At 41.1% G+C, this 22,879-nt stretch overlaps 1 protein-coding gene across 1 annotated transcript in view; it reads left to right on the top strand.

Annotated features, from left to right (window-relative positions):
• Positions 1 to 8,726: 8,726 nt before the first annotated feature.
• The window catches only part of LOC308394562 (NALCN channel auxiliary factor 1-like), a 50,163-nt gene continuing 36,010 nt past the window's right edge, over positions 8,727 to 22,879 (top strand). Inside the window, exon 1 of the mRNA XM_080878936.1 lies at positions 8,727 to 9,922. Coding sequence (XP_080735062.1) covers positions 9,236 to 9,922 — 687 coding nt within the window. The 5' untranslated portion in view covers positions 8,727 to 9,235. The remainder of the gene's footprint in view (positions 9,923 to 22,879) is intronic.

Genomic DNA, 22,879 nt, shown 5'->3' with positions numbered 1-22,879 from the left:
AAATGAGAATAAGAAAGAAAAGTATTTCTTTGTGCCCCCCTTTCCCTGTTAATGCCCTACATGGCCCCCTGACAGAACTTTGCTAGACCCACCCCTGCACAGTTACCAGCTGTCAGCTACACCGAAAAGGATCCTGGTGTTATTTCTCAGAAACAGTTCATAACTTCCCTTAAACTCATTCAAACCACCTATAAAGGTAAACCTGTTTCTCCATCACCTGTTCAGCTCTGATGATTCAGTAAGGGCATCTCCTGGTTTCATCTTCATGTTTCCCTCTCATCACATATCCAAACTGATACCATGACCAGCAGCTTTTACAGCTGTGGCTCCAGCAAACATCAGCTGATACTAGAAATTAATATCAAATAAATTCTAACAACAGCTGATCAAGCTTAAACGTGCTGCTGTTGTTTAGCGCGACATCCGCTGGTTTCCTCTTTCTGGCGCAAAGTGGGCGATAAACAAACAAGAGAGAAAAGCCGATCAGCTGATCATTGATCAGTTTCACGATTGAAGTAGAAACAGGAGAGGGAGGGGGAGAGAATGAGAGAAGAAGAAACAGCTGACAGCGTAAAGACGCAGAATAAATCCAGCTTTGTGTCTTTTTCCATTCTAGCTGAAGTCCGGGACAAACTGTGCTCCTTTTCGGCTCAATACGAAACCCGTAATATTTTCCCTGAATACGGGACGATTCCATTTTTTAAGGGACGGTTGGCAACTCTACTAACTAACCTTATGAATGAAATAAAGTTCACTATCAGTAACATCATTGCACCCACCCAGCAGCTCTATGTAAGCTCTGTCATGCTAGCTAGTACACAGTACGAGTTATTGTAACTGACTGTAAAAAGTCAGCACAACGAAAATAAACTACACCTAAAGTTGGTTTATATCTGACCCAGATAGACTGCAGGTCATAACTTCTTACCTGAAGTTCAGTTCACCTGACACTCGCACCGGCAGCCGCCTTGGATCTCTCCTCCTCCTGCCTCCCCTTTCCCTCATCCACCTGCTGGACTCTGTTGAAGCTCTGCCATAGCCACCACCAAACAATTGAGTTATTTTTACACATCTGCCAGCATCTGGCACCTTTCAGCACCTTTCATTGTTTATACCGTTACTACAAAAAAAATCAAAAATCATTGGCCCATAAAAACGAAAAATCAGCATTTGCCAGGGGGGCCGATGGCCAGTCCAGCTATAGTTCTGACCTGCTTTTTGCAAGAATTGGCCAATCAGAAGAAAGTTGGCAAGGGATTGAAATGCATTGAGGACTTATATATAGATGACAAATTTGTGTCTTTCCTTCAACTTCAACAAAAGTTTCAGTTACCTCAATCACATTTTTTTCGTTATCTTCAAATAAGGAATTTTGTTCAACGAAACTTTTTAGACTTTCCACTGAAGCCACTAAGTCATACTTACTTTGATATAATTCGGAAAGCAGACTTTAAACATCTGATATCTCAGTTTGTCAAGTGCTTTATAATCCCAGTTGATTCTGATCGAATTAAGAGTACATGGGCTGAAGACCTCGGTGTTCCTCTGTCTGAGGACCAATGGTCAAACTGTTTGTCCAATATTCAGAAAGGCTCAATAAATGCCAGATATAAATTAATCCAGTTTAAAGTCATTCACAGATTACATTTTTCTAAACTTAAACTTAACCGGATCTATAATTCTGTATCCTCCTTATGTGATAGATGTAATATCGGTGAAGGTTCCCTTGCACATCTACAGGGAGTGCAGAATTATTAGGCAAATGAGTATTTTGTCCACATCATCCTCTTCATGCGTGTTGTCTTACTCCAAGCTGTATAGGCTCGAAAGCCTACTACCAATTAAGGCAAGGCAAGGCAAGGCAAATTTATTTGTATAGCACAATTCAACAACAAGGTGATTCAAAGTGCTTTACAGAGACATTAGAAACAAAAACAAAAAAAAGCATGATTTAAAATTGATTAAAACAAGCAAACTAACTAACTAACTAAACACACACATTCACATTCACACCTGTTCGTGCGATCTGAACCCTTATCGTAAGGGGAGCTACCAGTCCTTCTGTGGACGAGCTACTTTCTATTTTAAATTCCCTGAATTTAAAATACTCTCTAGACCCAGTCTAGACCCAGCTGGGGAGCTACCCAGAGCTCTAAACCCACTTAACTAACTAACTAACAAACAAACAAACAAACAAACAAACAAACAAACAAACAAACAAACAAACAAACAAACAAACAAACAAACAAAACAGTATATAAAATAAAAACAGATAAAATCAGTAGTTAATGTAAGTTTTGAAATTTAAGCTTAAAAGTGTGGATTTGGTGCTTTATTCAAATGCAGCTGAGAACAGGTGAGTCTTCAACCTGGATTTAAATAAACTGAGTGTTTCAGCTGATCTGAGGCTTTCTGGGAGTTTGTTCCAGATATAAGGAGCATAAAAGCTGAATGCAGCTTCTCCGTGTCTGGTTCTGACTCTGGGAACTGATAAAAGACCGGATCCAGATGACCTGAGGGATCTGGAAGGTTCATACTGGGTCAATTAAGCATATTAGGTGATGTGCATCTCTGTAATGAGAAGGGGTGTGGTCTAATGACATCAACACCCTATATCAGGTGTGCATAATTATTAGGCAACGTCCTTTCCTTTGGCAAAATGGGTCAAAAGAAGGACTTGCCAGGCTCAGAAAAGTCAAAAATAGTGAGATATCTTGCAGAGGGATGCAGCAGTCTCAAAATTGCAAAGCTTCTGAAGCGTGATCATCGAACAATCAAGCGTTTCATTCAAAATAGTCAACAGGGTCGCAAGAAGCGTGTGGAAAAACCAAGGCGCAAAATAACTGCCCATGAACTGAGAAAAGTCAAGCGTGCAGCTGCCAAGATGCCACTTGCCACCAGTTTGGCCATATTTCAGAGCTGCAACATCACTGGAGTGCCCAAAAGCACAAGGTGTGCAATACTCAGAGACATGGCCAAGGTAAGAAAGGCTGAAACACGACCACCACTGAACAAGACACACAAGCTGAAACGTCAAGACTGGGCCAAGAAATATCTCAAGACTGGTTTTTCTAAGGTTTTATGGACTGATGAAATGAGAGTGAGTCTTGATGGGCCAGATGGATGGGCCCGTGGCTGGATTGGTAAAGGGCAGAGAGCTCCAGTCCGACTCAGACGCCAGCAAGGTGGAGGTGGAGTACTGGTTTGGGCTGGTATCATCAAAGGTGAGCTTGTGGGGCCTTTTCGGGTTGAGGATGGAGTCAAGCTCAACTCCCAGTCCTACTGCCAGTTTCTGGAAGACACCTTCTTCAAGCAGTGGTACAGGAAGAAGTCTGCATCCTTCAAGAAAAACATGATTTTCATGCAGGACATTGCTCCATCACACGCGTCCAAGTACTCCACAGCGTGGCTGGCAGGAAAGGGTATAAAAGAAGAAGAACTAATGACATGGCCACCTTGTTCACCTGATCTGAACCCCATTGAGAACCTGTGGTCCATCATCAAATGTGAGATTTACAGGAGGGAAAACAGTACACCTCTCTGAACAGTGTCTGGGAGGCTGTGGTTGCTGCTGCACGCAATGTTGATGGTGAACAGATCAAAACACTGACAGAATCCATGGATGGCAGGCTTTTGAGTGTCCTTGCAAAGAAAGGTGGCTATATTGGTCGCTGATTTGTTTTTGTTTTGTTTTTGAATGTCAGAAATGTATATTTGTGAATGTGGAGATGTTATATTGGTTTCACTGGTAAAAATAAATAATTGAAATGGGTATATATTTGTTTTTTGTTAAGTTGCCTAATAATTATGCACAGTAATAGTCACCTGCACACACAGATATCCCCCTAAAATAGCTAAAACTAAAAACAAACTAAAAACTACTTCCAAGAACATTCAGCTTTTATATTAATGAGTTTTTTGGGTTCATTGAGAACATGGTTGTTGTTCAATAATAAAATTATTCCTCAAAAATACAACTTGCCTAATAATTCTGCACTCCCTGTATTTTGGCATTGCCCTGTCTTGAAAACTTTTTGGAGCCAAATTTTTACGTGGTTTTCAAACCAATTTAGGAAAAAGGTACCACTTGATGGTACACTGGCTATGGATCATTTGCATCAATCGAATCTTTTTCCTTTTCACAAAAACAGATAGTTAAAACGGGTATGCTGGTGGCAAAGAAACTTATTCTTTTACAGTGGCGGTCTTCTTCGGCCCCGTGTTTTTTTTTTTTTTTTTTTTTTTTTTTTTAAATGACATCAGAAACAGCAGTATGCGACATTACGTGATGGCAGAGCTTCAGTTCATCCTTTGTCATTTTTTTTTTTTTTTTTTTTAATAAATAGGACAGGGGGAATGAATGAGAGAGAGAGGGGGAGAGAAAGAAAGAAAACCAAAGGGGAGAAGAGACGGTGAGAAGGGGGGGGAAGAGAGAGAAAAAAAAAAAAACTCCTGGGTCACCTGTATGGAGAAAAAAAAACAAACAAACAAACAAACAAAAACAAACAGAGGAGACAGCAAACAACAAAGAGCAACATAATAATAGAGAAAACAAAGCACCATCACAATAAACTAGCTAGTCATAGATATCAGTATTTACTAAGTAATAAACGATATTGTGCAGCACGCAAGATAGACAGCGCACAGTGTGCTTTGAGGCAGCAGCCAAGAAAGCTTTAGTCCGCGTCTGTGAATACCCCGTGTTTTAAAAGGTGGCTTAATGAGATGGTGTCTGTGGCCAGGGGGGAACAGATAAGATTTGATAGAAAGGGGAACCTGGCGAGTTTTTGTACAATTTGGCAGCCATTTCTAGAATTCTTAAAAATTAACTGATCATAATTCATGCCTCACACCCCGCATGAATTTTCTTATTTTATTTTATTTTACTCTTTATTTAGTTAATATTGCTATAATTCTTTTCTTCCTCTTTTTTCTTCTTTTTTTCCATGCTTATAAGTTCACAACTGCTAAATGTAGTAATTGTCCTCAGTTGAATCTGTATAAGCATGATGTGTTTAATTTAAAAGCAAAAAATAAAATAATTTAAAAAAAAAGAAGAAAGTTGGCTTACAGGAGAGTAGCTACAAGACAATAGATGAACCAGGGGCGGAGCAGGGGGGTGGCTTAAGGGGCTTAAGCCCGGGTTGTTTTGTCAGAAGCCCGGGGTATTTTGGAGTGTAATTTTTTCATAGTTAGATGCCTGGCTGACAACTGTATAAAACAAAAAGTACACACAATATTCGAAGCACATAGTGCACACTGTGGGAATTTACGACTGTGCGTGAATCCCCCCCTGATATTGGTATGATCCAAGCTCAGGCACTAAGCGACTGAGCGAGGGGGCGGGGCAGCTGCTGCCCGTGAGTGCGCTGTTGGAGAGACGGAGCCAGCCATACTAAGGAGAGCTTAAGTTTGACAAGGTACCAAAGCAAATCATTCATACCATACAAATAATGTAAATATGACGGTGCATCACGAAAGATTGATATGCGACTGATCACTTGACCAATATTATTTTACTTGCTCTTCAAGTGAATCAACAAATGGCGAAATGAAAATCCGAACAAATGCTATTTTTTTTAGAGAGTCTTAGCTTACGTGTGTTTATTTCATATTTTCAGTTCTTACCCTCCCCGACTAAATCGGTTTCAGTTATGTACTGAAACATAAGAATGGACATTCGAGGCTTCTTTCAAAGAAAAAAACTCAGGTAAATGTTATTTTATATATTATGCTTTGTATGTTGTTCAGTATATTTCTATGCAAAACAAGAGGGATTTCAGTACACAGCAGGATATTCACATTTGTAACCAGATATTTACATACACTTTAGGGAGAAAACATAAAACATTTTTACTGTACAAGATCAATTTAGAGTAAACTTTTGTTTTAGATAAATATTGAAATATATTTTGAATTAGTTAAATGTCAGAATAAAGAGAGACAGAGCTGTTTATTTTTTATCACTTTCATCAAATTTAGGAGTACATGTACACTAAGTTTATTGTTAATTAATAAGAAAACTCCAGACGATTCCATTCTGAGCTGAAGAAGCTTCTGATAGGTTAGTAGAGTCCATGTGAGTAAACTGGTGGCACAGCTGTGGATGCATATAAGGCAAAACACAGAGCCTGTTTCTTTGACATGGGAAAATCAAGAGATATCAACCAAAACACCAGGAAAAGAACTGTGGAGCTCCATAAATGTGGCTCAGTTTGAATACAATTTGGTGCCATTTGCAATTAAGAAATACAGACAGTTTCTCTCTTTACTCTCAAAGTTAACAAATATGTTTTTTATATTTATCAATCTAAAAAAATAAACATTTAGTCTGATTTGATCTTACAATTAAAAAAGTGTTTGTGTTTTGATCTGAAGAGTACATAAATATGTGGTTTCAACTGTATATTTGATGATTGTCAGCACAAACAGGGAGAGAGAGGAACAGAGAGGGAGAGAGAGGAACAAAGAGGGAGAGAGAGGAACAGAGAGGGAGGGAGAGAGAGGGAGATGGAGAATGAGGACAGAACAGAGATGAACAAGAGCAGGTGAGACACACATGTTAGTCAAATGGTTGTTTACCAAAAGTATAACTGTATCATAGGTACTCATGTATCTAGTACCTAGTGTTTCTTTTTAGGTTTGCTATTTTTCAAATTCTATATTTATTATGTTTTGCAGGCTTGTTTGCACAACAAGGCTAAATAATTATATAAACTTTTCTCAATCTAAATATTGTACTTTGGTAGAATTAAAAAAATAAGTGTAGTGCAGGTCTATGATGATTTTTAGTGCTACTATCATCTAGTTCTGATTCTGGTTCTGTCTTGGTTAAGTCCTCAGTAGTCCTGGTTTTGAACTGTTGTAGTCCTGTTTTAATTCCGGATCAGTTCTGGGTCTGGTTGAATTGGGGTTTAGTCCTCATGTCTTGATACAGCCCTGACCTTGTTCTGCCTCGCTGCTTAATTAAAAAACTAGTTTAAGGTGTCTTGCACATGTGATAAATATTTTTCCCTATATGAAGTCATTCTTTTTTGAACAAAAGTCAAAAAAGAGCCTATTAATCTTTCAGTCATTTCTACCCCCCCCCCCCCCCCCCCCCAAAAAAAAAAAAAAAAAAAAAAAATCCCACATGCATACTACCCTTTAGGGCTAAGCCCCGGGTGTTTCAAATGTCTGGCTCCGCCTCTGAGATGAACCACTTGCTTTGATGCTTAATAATGCAAAGCTACTCTAGTGACGTAGAGCATAAACATACTGAGAACAAAGGCACCAATAAGTCATCGATAAGTTAGAGGTTTAGACAAAAAAGATCAGTTATTAATGTATTCTGAATTAAAAGCTACAACCAAGTTCAGTTAGCTTTTTTCATTATTTGTTTACTGTGTGTTTTAGTAGGCTTTAGAGTTTTTTGTTGGCGGTTTAGCCTTAAGACACATGTCAGCGGGTTCTTGTCAGAGGATAAAAACCACGTGACCAACCTGTCTGAAACGTCCAGTCCAATAAGAAATAAAATAGTTTTCAGAAAAGCTTCTGAACGACTTATAATTGATACAGAACACTCACACATAAAATGCTAAGTCCCTATACTTATATTTATTTAGTTACATTCCTATGAATTTTATGCCCAGCAATATTCTTTTCTTTAAAGAGTTTCATTTCAGAGCTTTAATTCTGAAGTCACACTTCGAATATTTCTGGTGAAATTTTGGCACGGTCTGTTTGACTTGATGCGCCCTTGCACAGAGAGATGCGGCGACTGTGGTGCGCGCGCATAACGTCAGAGCTGAAGATGTTTGGTCAAATCGCGTTAATTAAGTAGCACCATACCGGATGTTAATCGAAATTACCGACAAAATAAAACACATGCTAGGTTTCAACGTTTAAATGTGATATTCTGTATTTGTAATGTACTACTACTAATAATGATAATAATAATAATATGATTGTGCCTTGGTTTGTTAAATAACTTTTCAAATTATTGTGTTATTTTTTTGACTTTCATTATTTTGCTTGAAACATTCTTTTCCTGCTTCATTTCATTTAAATAAAGAGGTTGGGTATTGGTAGTTTAAGATTTTCTGAATAATAATAATGGAATATTTTACAATTCCACCATTCATTCACTCTCACACACTGGTGTAGGCAAGCTACAGTTGTAGCCACAGCTGCCCTGGGGCAGCCAGACTGACAGAAGCGAGGCTGCCATATCGCGCCATATCGGCCCCTCACCAGTAGGCGGCAGGTGAAGTGTCTTGCCCAAGGACACAACGACCGAAACTGTCCGAGCCGGGGCTCGAACCGGCAACCTTGCGATTACAAGACGAACTGCCAACTCTTGAGCCACGATCGCCCACGATCGAATGTGTGGTTGAAGGCTTCCAGAATAAATTTAAAGTGGATCCAAGGCAGAAGACTTTATTTTTTAAATTAATTTTACTTCTTTATTTCTTGTTTTCATTCATTAATTAATTTATTGTTTGGGTTTTTTTTTAGTTGTGTTGATTTATAAACATTTTTTTAAAAAAATCAGTAGCCTTAAAAATAAAACAAAAAACCCTCATTTTGGAAGCATCGCGTGTCATGAATGTCTAAAAAGCGGGAAAGCTGTTAAAACGAATCACTAGGAACGACTAAAACGAGCCTTTATTTTGAGCGGCGTGACCGGAAATGCCGCCCGTTATCGTCGCCGCCTTTATCCAGCTTCCAGCAAACACACAGCATCTCTTAGCGAACATGGCGGCAACTTGACAACGGCAGCGAGCTGAGGATGGTGAGGGCTTGAAAAAGAAAAAAAAAAGAGGTCTGTCACAGGCTGTAGGCCCATCCGCCGACACAAAGGCATACAGCTTCGCCATGTTGGAAGAGGATAGCGCCTTTGTCCCTGCACGACCGAGGCCGGGGGAAACGTAAACGCGTCGGGAAGTGTTTCTAAAAACGGAGTCGAGGCTACGCAGAGGAGCGGAGCGGCGCGGCGCGGAGGAGAGCTCGGGGCGGGCGGGCGGGAGGACAGCGGCTTCACCGGTCAGCCATGGAGGATGCGGCCCGTGGTCGCCAGCGTTTGATTTCCCAACCGACCCACGCTCCTTTTAATGGGAATTACCGCTGATAGCAAAGGCAAGCCGGGACAACCCACCGCCCGACACTTGAGGGGAGGAAAACGCGAAGCGGACCCGACGTCAATGACTGTTGCGGCAGAGGAGCCCCCACGGTGGAGTCGGCCGGTTCCCAAAATATGACCAGGGGTGCTGGGACGTGTTGGCAGCAAGAAGATGACGACGGCTTCCAAATCTGGCTAGAGCCCCCCCGCGACAACCAAAAGCCATTCACCGACTCAGAGAGGGCGCAGAGATGGCGACTGTCCTTGGCATCCCTCTTGTTCTTAACCATCCTCCTCTCTGATCACCTGTGGTTCTGCGCCGAGGCCACGCTGGCCCGGACCCGGGACAAGTTCGCATCCACCCACCCTTTGTCACCTCAGACATACTCAGCACACAGCAGCCTCAGAGGAAACCCAGATGATATTTTTATAGGAAACTCTACCAAACATTTGTGGCGGCTCGAAACTTGCCACCGGGATAGTTTATCTAACGACTGCTTTACTTTCTTGGATGCCGACGAGTTGTGCAGGGGCCTTTCCGACAGAGAGGGGACGCGGGCTGTAAATATGAGCAATTTGTACCTTTCCTTTTGTAACTCCTACTCCCTGCTGGATTTGTTGTACGGCTCGACGAGTCCGGACAATTTGAACTGCAGCCTCGACGCGCTCGGCGACGGCGACGCGAACCGCTGCAGTCTGTGCGTCCAGGCGTACCAGCGCTACGACCAGCACGCCCAGGAGAAATACGAGGACTTTGAGCTCCTCACTCAAAAATACGAGCCGGGGGCATATTCGGTGAGGACGTGCATGGAGCAGTGCAAGGTAGGCTGCAAACAAACAAATAAAACCTGCAAGAAAAGAGAGGAAACAAACAAACAAACAAACAAAAGGGATGGGGTGGGAGGGTGTTGGGGAGAGGGGGGTGATGTGGTGGTGGCCATCTGTTGATTTGGGCCCGGATAGATGCCAGTTTGTGGTCCTCCTCCTCCTCCTCCTCCTCTTGTCACCATGGAGACGGGTGACAGATTCAAGGAGACTCCCGGCTCCGGGCCTCATGTTCATTCATCTCCTCATCGTGTTTAGGCCCCATGCTAATGTGCAGATGGAGGCCGTGTGTGCGCGCCCCATCCCCACAGTCCTCCCTTTTACAAGCTTGTGCACTTCATAATACCGGAGAACGCATATGGTTAAGTAAGACCACTGGATAATTTAATGCAGTGGTCCAATTTACCCACCCCTCCAAAAACAATGTGTCTGCTCTTTAAATGTACAGGTGCCCTTGTAGCTCACCTGGTTGAGCAGGTGGCTCAGTCCGCTGCTGATCATTGTCTTCTGGTCTCCCTTATTGGCTCCCCCCCCAGGAAATGCACATTTAATTAGTCCTGCGTTTTCTAACAGCCCAGGTTGTCTTTGTCTGTTCTGTTAATCAGTTGAAATCAAAATCGCGTAAGTCTTTGGAACTACACAGCAGTATTTTACTACTTGAAGTCTAGAAGTGCTTTAAATTTCCAGATGCTGCCAGCATGTTTAGCAGCTCATTTGACCAAAAAATTGGAGTAATTATGTACCAGCCATCAAGCAGGGCCAGATCAGACCCTTCCTCGGCCCTTTTTTGGCCACTGTGCCGCATGGTTGACACTCCAATTTTATGGCCTTCTAACAGTTTAATGATCAGGAATGAGGCAGGCACCTTATGCAAACAACTCTAGGATCCCCGTGTGTGTGTTTGTGTGTTGCTGCAGTCTGCCAGGTGTTCACCACCACTGCCCCACTCCATATCAAGAGTGTTTCATTACAGTCAAGAGGTGGTTTCCCTGCCTAATGTGCCGGAAGTCTCCTTCCCGCTGCTGTTTGCTTATCTCCATATCCGCACACACACACACACACACAAGCAAACGGCCTCGCGTTGGCTGTACTGTTTGATCGTTTAACATCTCCTGACAGAGCACGGCGAGGTTAATGTGGGCTGTAATGGGTGCCCGGTTAAGAGCTGCCTCTGACAGTCAGTCGGTTCAGCACCATGGAGCTGTCCACAGTGCTGAATGGCGCTCCCAGCTCCATTCACAGAAGCCCTGGCCAATCCCAGATGGCCTCCATTCACCCAACCAGCGGCAGAGACACAAGCACAGGCGTCAAGTGAAAAATCTAACCAGGCCATCTGCCTGCTTATACAGACCCAATGTGTGGCATGCACAGGAGCGGGGCCTAGTTTGGAAAAAGTAGCTAGGATCTAGGGGAAGGAAATGTGAAAAGGCAAACCAAATCCCTTTTGTGTGCATTTGCAGTCAGCAAACTATGATTCACTTTCTTCTTTATGTCTCTGTTCTATTGAATGTCTTAATGCTGGTAAATACAGCAGCCTTTTTTAGGTACGATAATGCATATTGTTGCATATAAACACTCTGATTCTTTGAGTGCAGAAAGGCGTTGGAGGAAGCTGCTCTTGAATTTATCTCCTGCACAACAGTGGATCAGGATTTATTTTCTTTCTTGACAGTTTTGCTGTCAGTGTTTAAAGCCAGGCTCCATATTCAGTCTGCTGTTACATGTCTCTTTATATTTCGAGTATTTGTGGGATCTTGATACATATTTGGATTAGCTACAAAAATACATACAAAAAATGGATCTGATAGATTTTTTTTGCTGAGCAAGACACTTAAAGACACATTGGATAAAAGATAGAAGTAGCACAGAGACCGATTCCAAGTCTCAAAGCCTGTATCAGAGGCTAGTTTATGACAATATAAGAACAAACTGAATGGATTTATTGTTCTGCTTAGTATTTTTAGCTGGACAAAATTTATGCATTTGTAGTGCACGTGAGGATCAACAAAAGCTACACACAATTGTTTGACAACAAACATCTCGAGGTTAACCACACTGGAATGTGATCCAAGAAAAAAAAAAAGTCAGGTTTCATCATCTGCAGTTAAAACTCTTACAATACTTACAATAAGGGGAACAATGGCAAACGTGCCTAAAAAAACATTAGTACGAAGCTGTTCATTAAAATATATTTGAGCAGTTTGTATAAATAGATGTACAAATGTACAATAAATGCAAACTCATATACAGAATAACATTCTGACCCTGTGCAGTCAACCGAGTCTATACGAGTGAGCAAAATGCACAATGTTTAAATTGAATGGCATCAAATTTAATCCGTGAAAGGGGCATCCATAAAATGGAAATCCCAGTAGGCGGTTATTATAATAGGCTACAGGAAGCAGCTCAACATTCATTCTTCAATTCTTCAATTTCTAGTGTATGAATCCAAAATGCTCTTCTTTTTAACAGTAATCTGTCTGCATTCCCACCACTTTTAGGAGTAATTGTAACCACTATTTCTATTTCTGTATGTATGTTAGGTAAATGTACCAGGGTACACTGAAAATTTTACAATGTGTGAAAATTTAACCATTCACACATGGGTAATAACTTAGTTATGTAAAATTATACTGTTCTTGACTCTTAACAGCCAGTGGAGTGACTTTTCTACAAAGGATTCAGGTCGAACTTCCAAAGGATGCAAAACTTATGCTCATTACTAAGTGCCCTGCTGCACTGCCTCTTTGTTGATGCCAGCATCAACAGTGAGCGTTACTAGCTAATAGTAGCGTAGAAAGAGTCCACTAACCTGAGTGACAAATGGCTGACTCGCAGCGCCAACAATTGGCTTCAATGTGCTACTGACAGTATCAGTTGCTAAGTTGGGTATCAAGTCTGTGTTAGCAGTCAAGCTAATGTTAGCTACAGGGATGTGCAGAACTAGTTGACTAAGCGACTAATGGTTGCTGTTGTCAGTAGTCGGGACCAGACGTACTAGTCGTTAAATCTAATTGTTAACATTTGAATTGATGCCCAGTCCTAAATGTTATGCAGCCAGCTGCCACCAGATAGAGCACTTAATTTAAGAAACACCATGAATGGATCTTTTTGTCAACAGTATTAGAGATCACAGATACAAGCGGTGAAAATGAGCTTTTTCCGAAGGGTGGATGGGCTCTCCCACAGCGATAGGGTGAGGAGTTCAGTCAATCGGGAGATGCTCAGAGTAGAGCAGAGTAGTCCTCCACATTGAAAGGAGCCAGCTGAGGCTGTTGCCTCCTGACTTTTTGTTTTTTTCAAAAGATATTTCAGTAATACACGAGCATCTTTTGTAGTAATATCTTTTCATATCATATTTAACATCAGCTTATTTTATGTGTTTTTCTTCTTCCCTGTCTGTTTGGAGTATTATGTACAACACTCATAATGGGCCAGTCGCATAGCTCATTATTGAAGAAGTCATATATTAATGGATTCAAATGCCTTTGTTTAAACAGTTTTTGGCATTAAATTATTTTCAAATTGAACGTTATATCTGAATGTTTCTTAGTGTAAGACTAGTCGTTTAGCCTAATTGATTTTTTCAAGTAAAAGATTAGTTGCCAGGATTATCCCTAGTGATCTAATATTAGCTAAAAGAAAGCCAGCTTTATCTACCAAAACCGGTTTGACCTAACCGGCTAAACCCGGCTAAACCAACAGCAACATCAGCAGTGTGTTTCATTCATATAGAATTTTTTTTCTCTCCCGGCTCAGAACCGACTCAGTGCTGTTGTTTTTCAGACTAATGTTAGCTAAAGCTAGTGTGCTTGCTCACATGCAAAAATACTGTCTTGAGTGGACAAAGCTAGCTGTTTTATCCAAACACCCAGGGCTGATCTGGCATCTTGGCTGTCCATTTTCACATTACTTTATGAGTTTAATGTTACTAACCAACCATCACCAGATTTGTGCAGTGTAGATAAGTTACAGCAGACTCACTGTATGTCACTAGCAAAATCATATCTGAGTATAAAGGTTAGTTGACTAGTCTGCCATATTTGCTTCATCAGCCAGGCTGTGGGTGTCATTGATAATACGAGTGTTAAGGAGGTTGTTAGGTCCACGAGTTGGACTAAATGATATCTGGAGAAAATAAGAATGTAGAGTCACAGTGTAAAGGAAAATAAACAGCTGATCTTGCACACTTATGGCAGGAAACTTCAATATTCCAATATTGAAGTTTCCTGCCATAAGTGTGAGACGGCTGTGCGTTTTACTCCAGCCGCCATGTCTGACATTCTTTCTTCTCCCCTGCTGAACTGAAGCCCTGCTCATGATTTCATGTTTTAGCCACTGCCAGTCTTCAGGCCCATTCTTCACACTCACCTCTTGGCATTTGAAGGGAAAACAGTCATTTAGTCAAGCTGCTAATTTCTTTAACAATGACCCTTCTCAGTCACCTTCTAGATTATAGGGTTGCCCGAGTCCTCCGTATGGTACAGAAAGAGCAGCATGACTCAAAGGATAATATCGAGCTCTTGTTGAGTTAATGGCTACCTGCCTCGGAGAAACCTAGCGGTTCAACTTGTGTGCCCGCTCAGATGGAAAAGTGTGAAAACATTAAACAAACAGAGGCCTGAATCACTGTCTGGTGCACGGTTAACAGTGCAGACAGGTACAGCAGGCGTTTGCTGCAGGACAGTCTCTGACATTTCGAGCGAGGATATTTGAGAGTCGCGTTTGTTGTGCAGGAGTGTCTCCAGTGGTCCGCAGGTGGTGCTTTGATTCCTCTCGCCTGAGGTGAAACATCACACAGCAGACACGGCCAGTGTGCTGTTCCTCACAATGGGATCCTCCATCATCGGACTCTGTGAAAACCCACCATTCATCCTGACAGCAGGGCGGGCTTAGAACATACAAACCGGGGCAGATGCACTGAGCAGCGGTATTTTCCAGCTTTTGTTTTTTTCTTTTTTTTTTCATCCCGAGCGTGAACCAACATGTCAGACTCAGTCAGAGTTTTACAGGAAACAGCGAAGCTCTCCAGAAAGCATTTGACTGGAAAATGACTGTTAGCTAACAAAGGCAAGGGGTCACAGTAATTAGGGTGTTCCCTACTCTGGAAGCAGGTGCACGAAACTCACGGTTTGCTATGAGCCTTGTTTTTAAAGTGGTGTTCAGTAAGTTTTGTAAAAGCTGGGAAAATGAGAAGACCGGTTGTCTGTCTCTATGTTAGCCCTGTGAGACTGGCGACCTGTCCAGGGTGTACCCTGTCTCCTTCCCTCCCAGTGCTGGGACACGCTCCAGCCTCCTCGCAACTCGATTCTGGACAGTATTTAAAAGAAATCATGCTATGTTCAGTGAGAGTTGAAACTAGAGATTGACTCTGTGAACTCGTCAGAAAAATCTTTACTGAGGTCACAGTTTGAGGGAGCCAGAGACTCATTGTAACCATAGATCTCTATAAAACCAGACTTCTTATTGAAACCAGAGGAATTCTCAAGAAAGTTCATTTGTGTGGCATATTTTAAATTACCTCAATTGACCAAAGTGCTGTAAAAGCTATTCAGAATGTACACTGTAAAAAAAAAAAAAAAAAAAAAAAAAAAAAAAAAATATATATATATATATATATATATATATATATTAGGGGTGGGGGAAAAATCGATACTGTGTAGTATCGTGATATTTTGTTTGCTAATAATGTATCGATACAGGGACAGCAGAAATCGATATTTTGTTACAAAAAAGTTTTTGTGGACTGGAACATGCTCCGACTTCAGAGCATGTTGATCCTTTTTCTGAGCAAGAACCCTGACATTCCTTCACTGTCCAAATGTGTTTAACTTTTTTTTTTGCAGCAATAAACATGACAGTTTACTTATCCATCCATCCATCCATCCATTCGCTACCGCTTATCCTTTTCAGGGTCGCGGGGGGCGCTGGAGCCAATCCCAGCTGTCATAGGGCGAGAGGCGGGGTACACCCTGGACAGGTCGCCAGTCTGTCGCAGGGCTCACAGTTTACTTATTTTAAGACATATTTTATTTTAATTAAGTTTAAAACTTTTTTATTTAATGTAAAATTATATTTTGTTTTAATTTACTTTCAAATTCTTCAGTTGCTGAATGGGCTGCATGGTTTTCATAAATTGCATAGTTCAGAATAGCTATAATTGTACCAGATGGTTGCATTCAGTTAAGTTGGACTAGACTGTAATACAAACCGTTCAGTTTGTCAACAATAAAACTGACTGAAATGAGAGAAAGACTGAGTGTGAGACTTTGATATTAGATAAAATGAATATTGATAAAGTTTACCTTTATGTACAGAATCTGAATATTGCAAAATATTTTTAAAAAATTGCAATAACATCGTATCGTGCGTTAAGTATTGTGATAATATCGTATCGTGGGATGTATGGTGATTCCCACCTCTAATATATATATATATATATATATATATTAGATGGGTTTTTAAAAGTGTTTTAAAACGATTAAGAGACTTGGCAGCTCTTATGTGAAAAGATAAGTTGTTCCAAAGATTAGGAGCCACCACCGAAAAGGCTCTCTCGCCTCTGCTTTCAAGCCTGCATCTAGAAAGAGCACAGACCTCGGTGCTACTGCAGGATTGTATGCCTTCAAAAGTTCTGTTAAGTGAGGGAGCGCCAAACTACTGAGATCCTTAAAAACAAGCAATAAAAATTTAAACTGGATCCTGAAATGTACTGGAAGCCAGAGGAAGGAGGCCAGTATAGGTGAGCTGCTGCTTGGAGGTGATAATGACTGGATTATTCTCTCAAAATCATGTGGCACGACGTAGGTAAAGGTAACCTCACTGAGGAGCCTGAACTTGATATAGACTTCTGCAGGAAATCAACGTCTTTCTCAGGAAGTGCACGAGAGGTTATTTGGAAGTTTACAGCTTTACAGCTAAAAGGAGTTTCCCGTTATGTCACAATTACAGTACAGTTTACAGTTAAAGCATAATTCATGCATTAGTTGAAAGAAGCTGAGCTTAACAAGAGAGCTAATCTGTTTATCACACTGTCAAAAATCACAACAAGGTTCCTTGCAACCGGATGACAGCAATCGGCTAAGGGTGTTTCCTCCAAGTTTGTGTTTTGCATTTGTTCAGATTGAGGAATTTCATCTTCAGCCGTCATTCTTACTTTTGATCTTTTAAAAAGATTGCAGGTTAGCAACACTTCTGTATTGGCATTGCTTTAGAGGCTCAGAAGCTCCAAATATCTTTCATGGATTAGAGATATTTCGGGTTCTGGCTTCACCAGTTATGGCCAATTACGTTGTTTGTTTAATCAAATACGGCTGGACCATATCATACTGTTCACGGTAATAATGTTGGGCAATGATAAGAAAATGAAATAACGTGATAGAATATGGGTAAAACGCTCATGCGCAGTGCCTTTGTTTTCATACGCACATGGCGGAAAAAGCATGGCGGCGACGGAGAATGAGAAGGACGGAAGCGGATCGTTGAATGAAACAGATGAACCAGAATTGGTTTGTCAAAATGCTGCAACTACAGTGGTGTGGAACTGGTTTGGCTTTCTTCCGTCAGATACACAACAAAGCACTATTTTTGGTAGAGCATGCTAGCGAGCCGTCGTTATTACCGTGTTTTTCGGAAAATGCGGCACAGTTAAAATCAGTCCTTTGATTTTCTGAAAAATCGACCGTGCCCCTTATAATCCCGAGTGCCTTATTTATGTAATTCTGGTTGTGTTTACTGACCCCGAATCAATTTTATGTGGTAAAAAAATCTGTCAAAAATGTTTTAGTACGACTTTGCTAAGCTACAAAGCCGCACTGCTTGATGGATTGTCGGAGCATTACTGCTACCATAGTCGGGAGCCTCGCGGAGTGATACGTACTGTGCTTCAACATAATATTACCGTATTGTGTGTGTATAACCTCTTTTTAAGTTTTGTGTATATTATACATGGTTAGGATATGCTCAGGATATGATGGCCCATTTCCCCTGGAAATGTCTTTTGGTTAAATTATCAGCAAGGAATTTGCATTTGCACTGTTAAATTTGTATATAGCTTTAATTTACATAAACCAGCTGCTTGTTTAAGTGAAAATACATTGATGGGATTTTTTTGCACTAATAAAGTTGTGAAGTTGTAAAGTATTTTGTCTTGCATCAATTATATCGTCAGTTATATTGTTATCGCAAATTTGCAAATATATATCGTGATAAATATTTTTGGCCATATTGCGCTGCCCTATAATCATATTTGAATTCTCCTTACAATGTCCTAACAAGCATCATGTTGGATTCAGTAAGACTGCAAACTTGTGTCTGAGCCCATAAACATTTCACTGTAAACATCTATACAACTTTTTGTAATAAGAATGCTGGTTTTAGGCATTTAAGTTTCTTGAAGACGTTTCATCTGAGAAGCTTCCTCAGTTCTAAGAGCAACTGGTAGAGAGTCCCCGATTTTGATCATCTTCCTAATCACACGAGCCAGGTTGTGAAAACAGGTGTAGGTCACAATCAGCCAAGGTTTCGGGTGAACCCATTGTGAAACCTAGCCCCACCCTATCATGTGAGGTCAAATGGCCCAGGATGTGAGTGGGTGTTAAGGTGTCTTGGAAGGGATCTCAAAACTGGATTATAGATGGCAGACAGTTGGTGTCGCAAGCCACCTCCTCTGTTCAAAGATAGTCGTTCACAGTGGAAATAGATGGCTTTTTTAGGCACTTTCACAATGGCTTCACTTTTCAGGCCTTGATCCAGAGGCTAAAGTTGGCTCGAACGTTAAAGATGTGCAAATTACTGTTGAATGCGTTCATTTTAATGAGCCTAGCCTTATTTCCAGTTGCATGGAGTTACTTGCTCAGTAATAAGAAAATAATACCCACAGCATGGTTACACACTTTTTCCCCCTTCTCATCTCTGCGATGCCTTCATGGGGCAGATGTAAATAAAGCTGGAGTTGTGGTATTCCGCATGTAGCCTGGAATATAGAAGAGGAGCAAGCATTAATGGATTAGTGTTTTCTTAAGTGGCAGGTCATTTCAAATGTAACATTTCAAACAGCTCAACAAATAAATCACCAAACACACAAACTCTTTCTGCGCAGTGTGTCTGCTCAAAACGTTAATGTGCTCCACTCTAAGAGATAAAGATGCAAGAAAGCCAGGACAGGAGAGGAAGAGGAGATTATTTTCAAAGCTTATGGAGTCACAGCAAGTGAAGTTTGATAAACTGGAAAATGAAAGCTTACAAGCGACGTATTATTTCACTTTGGAGATTTTCAATTCAGATGTGTTGTGGAATTATTATACAAACTCATACTAAGCTGGAGTTTTATAAAGCTTGCATGGATATAGTGTACCGTGCAGTTTTGTGCAGGTTAGTTTGCAGTACTGTGGAGAAGTTTACTGCAGTGACTGGTACAGAGCTGGCTGTGGTTCTCAGGTCAATGCTAGGCTACATCAAGGGTAGCGGACACTAACTTATATTTAAGGTGGTGATGTTAATTAGATTCACCCAGTTTTTATAGAGCTTATTAATTGAAAAATCAGCAATGCGATTCTTGTTGAATGCAGCTGGCTGAATGCACAAAGAGCAGTGAATATTGCAGTATTATAACAGGTCAACTGATCACAGCCCAGACAAAGAAAAATCTACTGGAGATCACAAAACAAATTACCGTATTTCCCGGACTACAAAGCGCACCTGAATATTAGCCGCACAAGCTAAAATCAGGGGGAAATCCTGTTTTGTACATACATTAGCCGCACCTGACTAAAAGCCGCAGGTGTTTCAATGTTAACTTATCATATGTAAGAGAATATGCACAAAGGGAATTGTCAGGAAAGAGATGGCTGTTTGGAGACACACCCCTTTTATTAATATTTTGAAAAACAAGTTATGGGTACATATTTGCACAGCTTTTTAGGTATATGTAAAAGTAGCGGTAATTACAAGTATGAAACATGTACTGTGCTTCATAAATGAGTAACAAATGTAGTACATAACAATAACCTACAGCACACCAGAAAAATAGATTCGGACTACCTTTTAGGCTCAGGTGCAGTGACACGGCTTTAACAAGAAGAAAAGTCAGTCATTCACCACCATCTTTCTCTTCTTCCTGCGCACTGAAACCACCAAAGTCCTCTTCTCCAGTGTCGGAGACGAACAGGCTCAGGATCGCTTCGTCATCCACTCTCAGCTTCTTTCCTTCGTTGTCACTTTCAAAACCAAACAAATCCTCGTTGTCAGTGTCAGAGTCGAACACCCTCTGAAGGGCCGTGGTGTCCTCTCCATCATGCAGCAGTCCAGCCCTTCGAAATCCGTTGGTGATCCTGGATGTTTTCACACTTTTCCACGCTGTCAGATTCCACCGGTGGAGTTGAGCATGACTTGCTTTTCGCAAGTTTATTGCCGCTCGTCATCCACGACTCCCGCTGAACGTGTAGCGCTACTTGTACGGCACTATGTTGCCTGGCAGATGGACATGTGACCAACATACCACTCTTGAACCCCGATACTGTGTGTCTGATCACATGCCCTTCCGCCAGGCAACGTAGTGCCGTACAACAGCGGAACAAACAAAACAAATCGTCTTACGATATGACAAAAATCATGGATAATCCATAGAAAAGCCGCACCTGACTAAAAGCCGCAGGGTTCAAAGCTTGTGCAAAAAGTAGCGGCTTATAGCCCGACAATTACGGTATTATGCGACTTACTTACTTAGAATTACTACTAAGTAATTCTTTGCCCCACCTGATGTAGGGTTCCCCCACCTTCCTATTTGTTGGTAGTCAATGATTTCACTAAAACCACAAAGGGCTACATCTACATCTTTTATACACAGTGTTCAAGTCTGGATTTGGCACTGTTTGAATTTGGTGATATGTGATGGGTTATTTTGTCACTGTAAGTACAGTCTGGTTTGCCTTAGACGTGTTTAGAAGTTGTTTTTCACCTTTATAGCCACACAGGGGACGTTAAACTGGGACTTTAAACAGTAAATGTTGGCATTTTTGCTTAAAATATACTAACATAATGATAGGATGCATGGTTTGATTCAGAATCCTGATGTTTTGCTGTTTGTAATGAAAGGTAATCCAACTGAGCAAAATAGGAAGCATCCCAGTGGGGCTGCACACCTCTCGGAAGGGCTCTGTTATCTTCATTTCCAGCTTTTATACATGTTTTTAATCTTCAATTCTGCGATTTCCCACCAGAAATGATGAGCCTGCATCTAAGTGCATAGTTTAAGCCAGAAACTTAAGTAAAAGGATGCGTTATATTCACCCAAATAATGCTCCATTAAGAATTCTTTAATACAATTAAATACTGCTTTTCAGGTAGTTTTAATGTATTACGTTGAACAGTGCTGGAAGTGAAAGCAATTATGAACCATAATGATATATCCACCGGGCAGCATGGTAGTAGCACGGTGGTTAGCACTGTTGCCTCACAGCAAGAAGGTCCTGAGTTCAATTCATAATAACAATAATAATGTAATTGGATAATCCAAATTGCCACTAGGTGTGAATGTGAGTGTGAATGGTTGTCGGTCCTTGTGTGTTAGCCCTGCGACAGACTGGCGACCTGTCCAGGGTGTACCCTGCCTCTCGCCCTATGACAGCTGGGATAGGCTCCAGCGCCCCCCGCGACCCTGAAAAGGATAATCGGAAGCGAATGGATGGATGGATGAATAATAATGTATACTTTATTAATCCCATAGGGGATTAGTCCTAGGTCTTTCTGTGTGGACTTTGCACGTTCTCCCCGTCATTGCGTGAGTTTTCTCTAGGTACTTTGATTTCCTCCCACAGACTAAAGGCAAGCAGGAAGTGAGGTTAGGTTAACTGGTCATTTGGAACTGCCCAGAGGTGTGAATCTGAATGCGAATGGCTGTCTGTCTCTGTGTTAGCGCTGTGACAGACTGGTGACGTGTACCCTGCCTCTCACCCTAAGACAGCTGGAATAGGTTCCAGCCACCCCATGACCCTGAAAAGGAGAAGAGGAAGAGCTTCAGGGAACAAACTGATGGCTGGACTTTCTCCTTGATTTTCCGGTAGAGTGCAGAATAAATAGTTCCATTCCATTAGTTAAACTAAGTCCTCCAAGTCCTGAAGTAGCAAAGCAACCACCATGTTAGACTGTTAGTCTGATGTTCTTTTTATGAAATGCTGTGTTAACTTTTTACCAGATGCAACAGGACTCAAACCTTCCAAAAAGTTCAGCTTTTGTCTCATCAGTTTATGGAATATTTTCCCCAAACGTCTAAAATGTGAGACGAGCCTTTGCGTTGCTTTTTGGTCAGCAGAGGTTTTCACTTTGCAGTCCTTTAGATGTTGTCCTGGGTTCTTTTGTGACCTTGTAGATGAGTCGTCGCAGAGTCCTTGGAGTAATTGGAGATCGGTCACTCCTGAAAAAGTTTGCCAATAATCCAAGTTTTTTCCATTTCTGGATTTGTGGCTCCATCTGTGGTTTGCTCGAGTCCCAAAGCCTTAGAAGTGGCTTTGTAACCCTTTTAAGACTGATAGATGTCACACACTTTGTTCCTCAGCTTCTTCAGATTGTGGTGTGATGTGTTACTTTTTGAGGCCTTTCTAAATGTTAACAGATGTTTTTACCTGAAAACCATAAAGTCATGCACTTCACACATCTGCAATGGAAAAGTTTTTATCTTTTATTATTGAGCCTTATCAGCTCACAACAATAACTCAGTCAGCTGGCTAGTTACACACACTCAGTAGTCTGTTTGTGTTTTTTATTATTACTGTAATCACAATCATCCAAAAAGATGCAAAAATGTGTAAGTGATAAATGAAATAAAAATTTCTTGAGGAGGCCCTCAATAAAAAAGCCCTTAGGCTAATCTCATCTTAATTTGGACCTTCAAAATTTCTTCTGTTCTTGACACAACGACATAAAAATATCTGCTGTTTTTTACTGAATCGCTGGGAA

This window comes from Rhamphochromis sp. 'chilingali', assembly GCF_963969265.1.
Source record: "Rhamphochromis sp. 'chilingali' genome assembly, chromosome: 3".
NCBI lineage: Eukaryota > Metazoa > Chordata > Actinopteri > Cichliformes > Cichlidae > Rhamphochromis > Rhamphochromis sp. 'chilingali'.
This window is presented reverse-complemented; position numbering and strand designations above follow the sequence as displayed.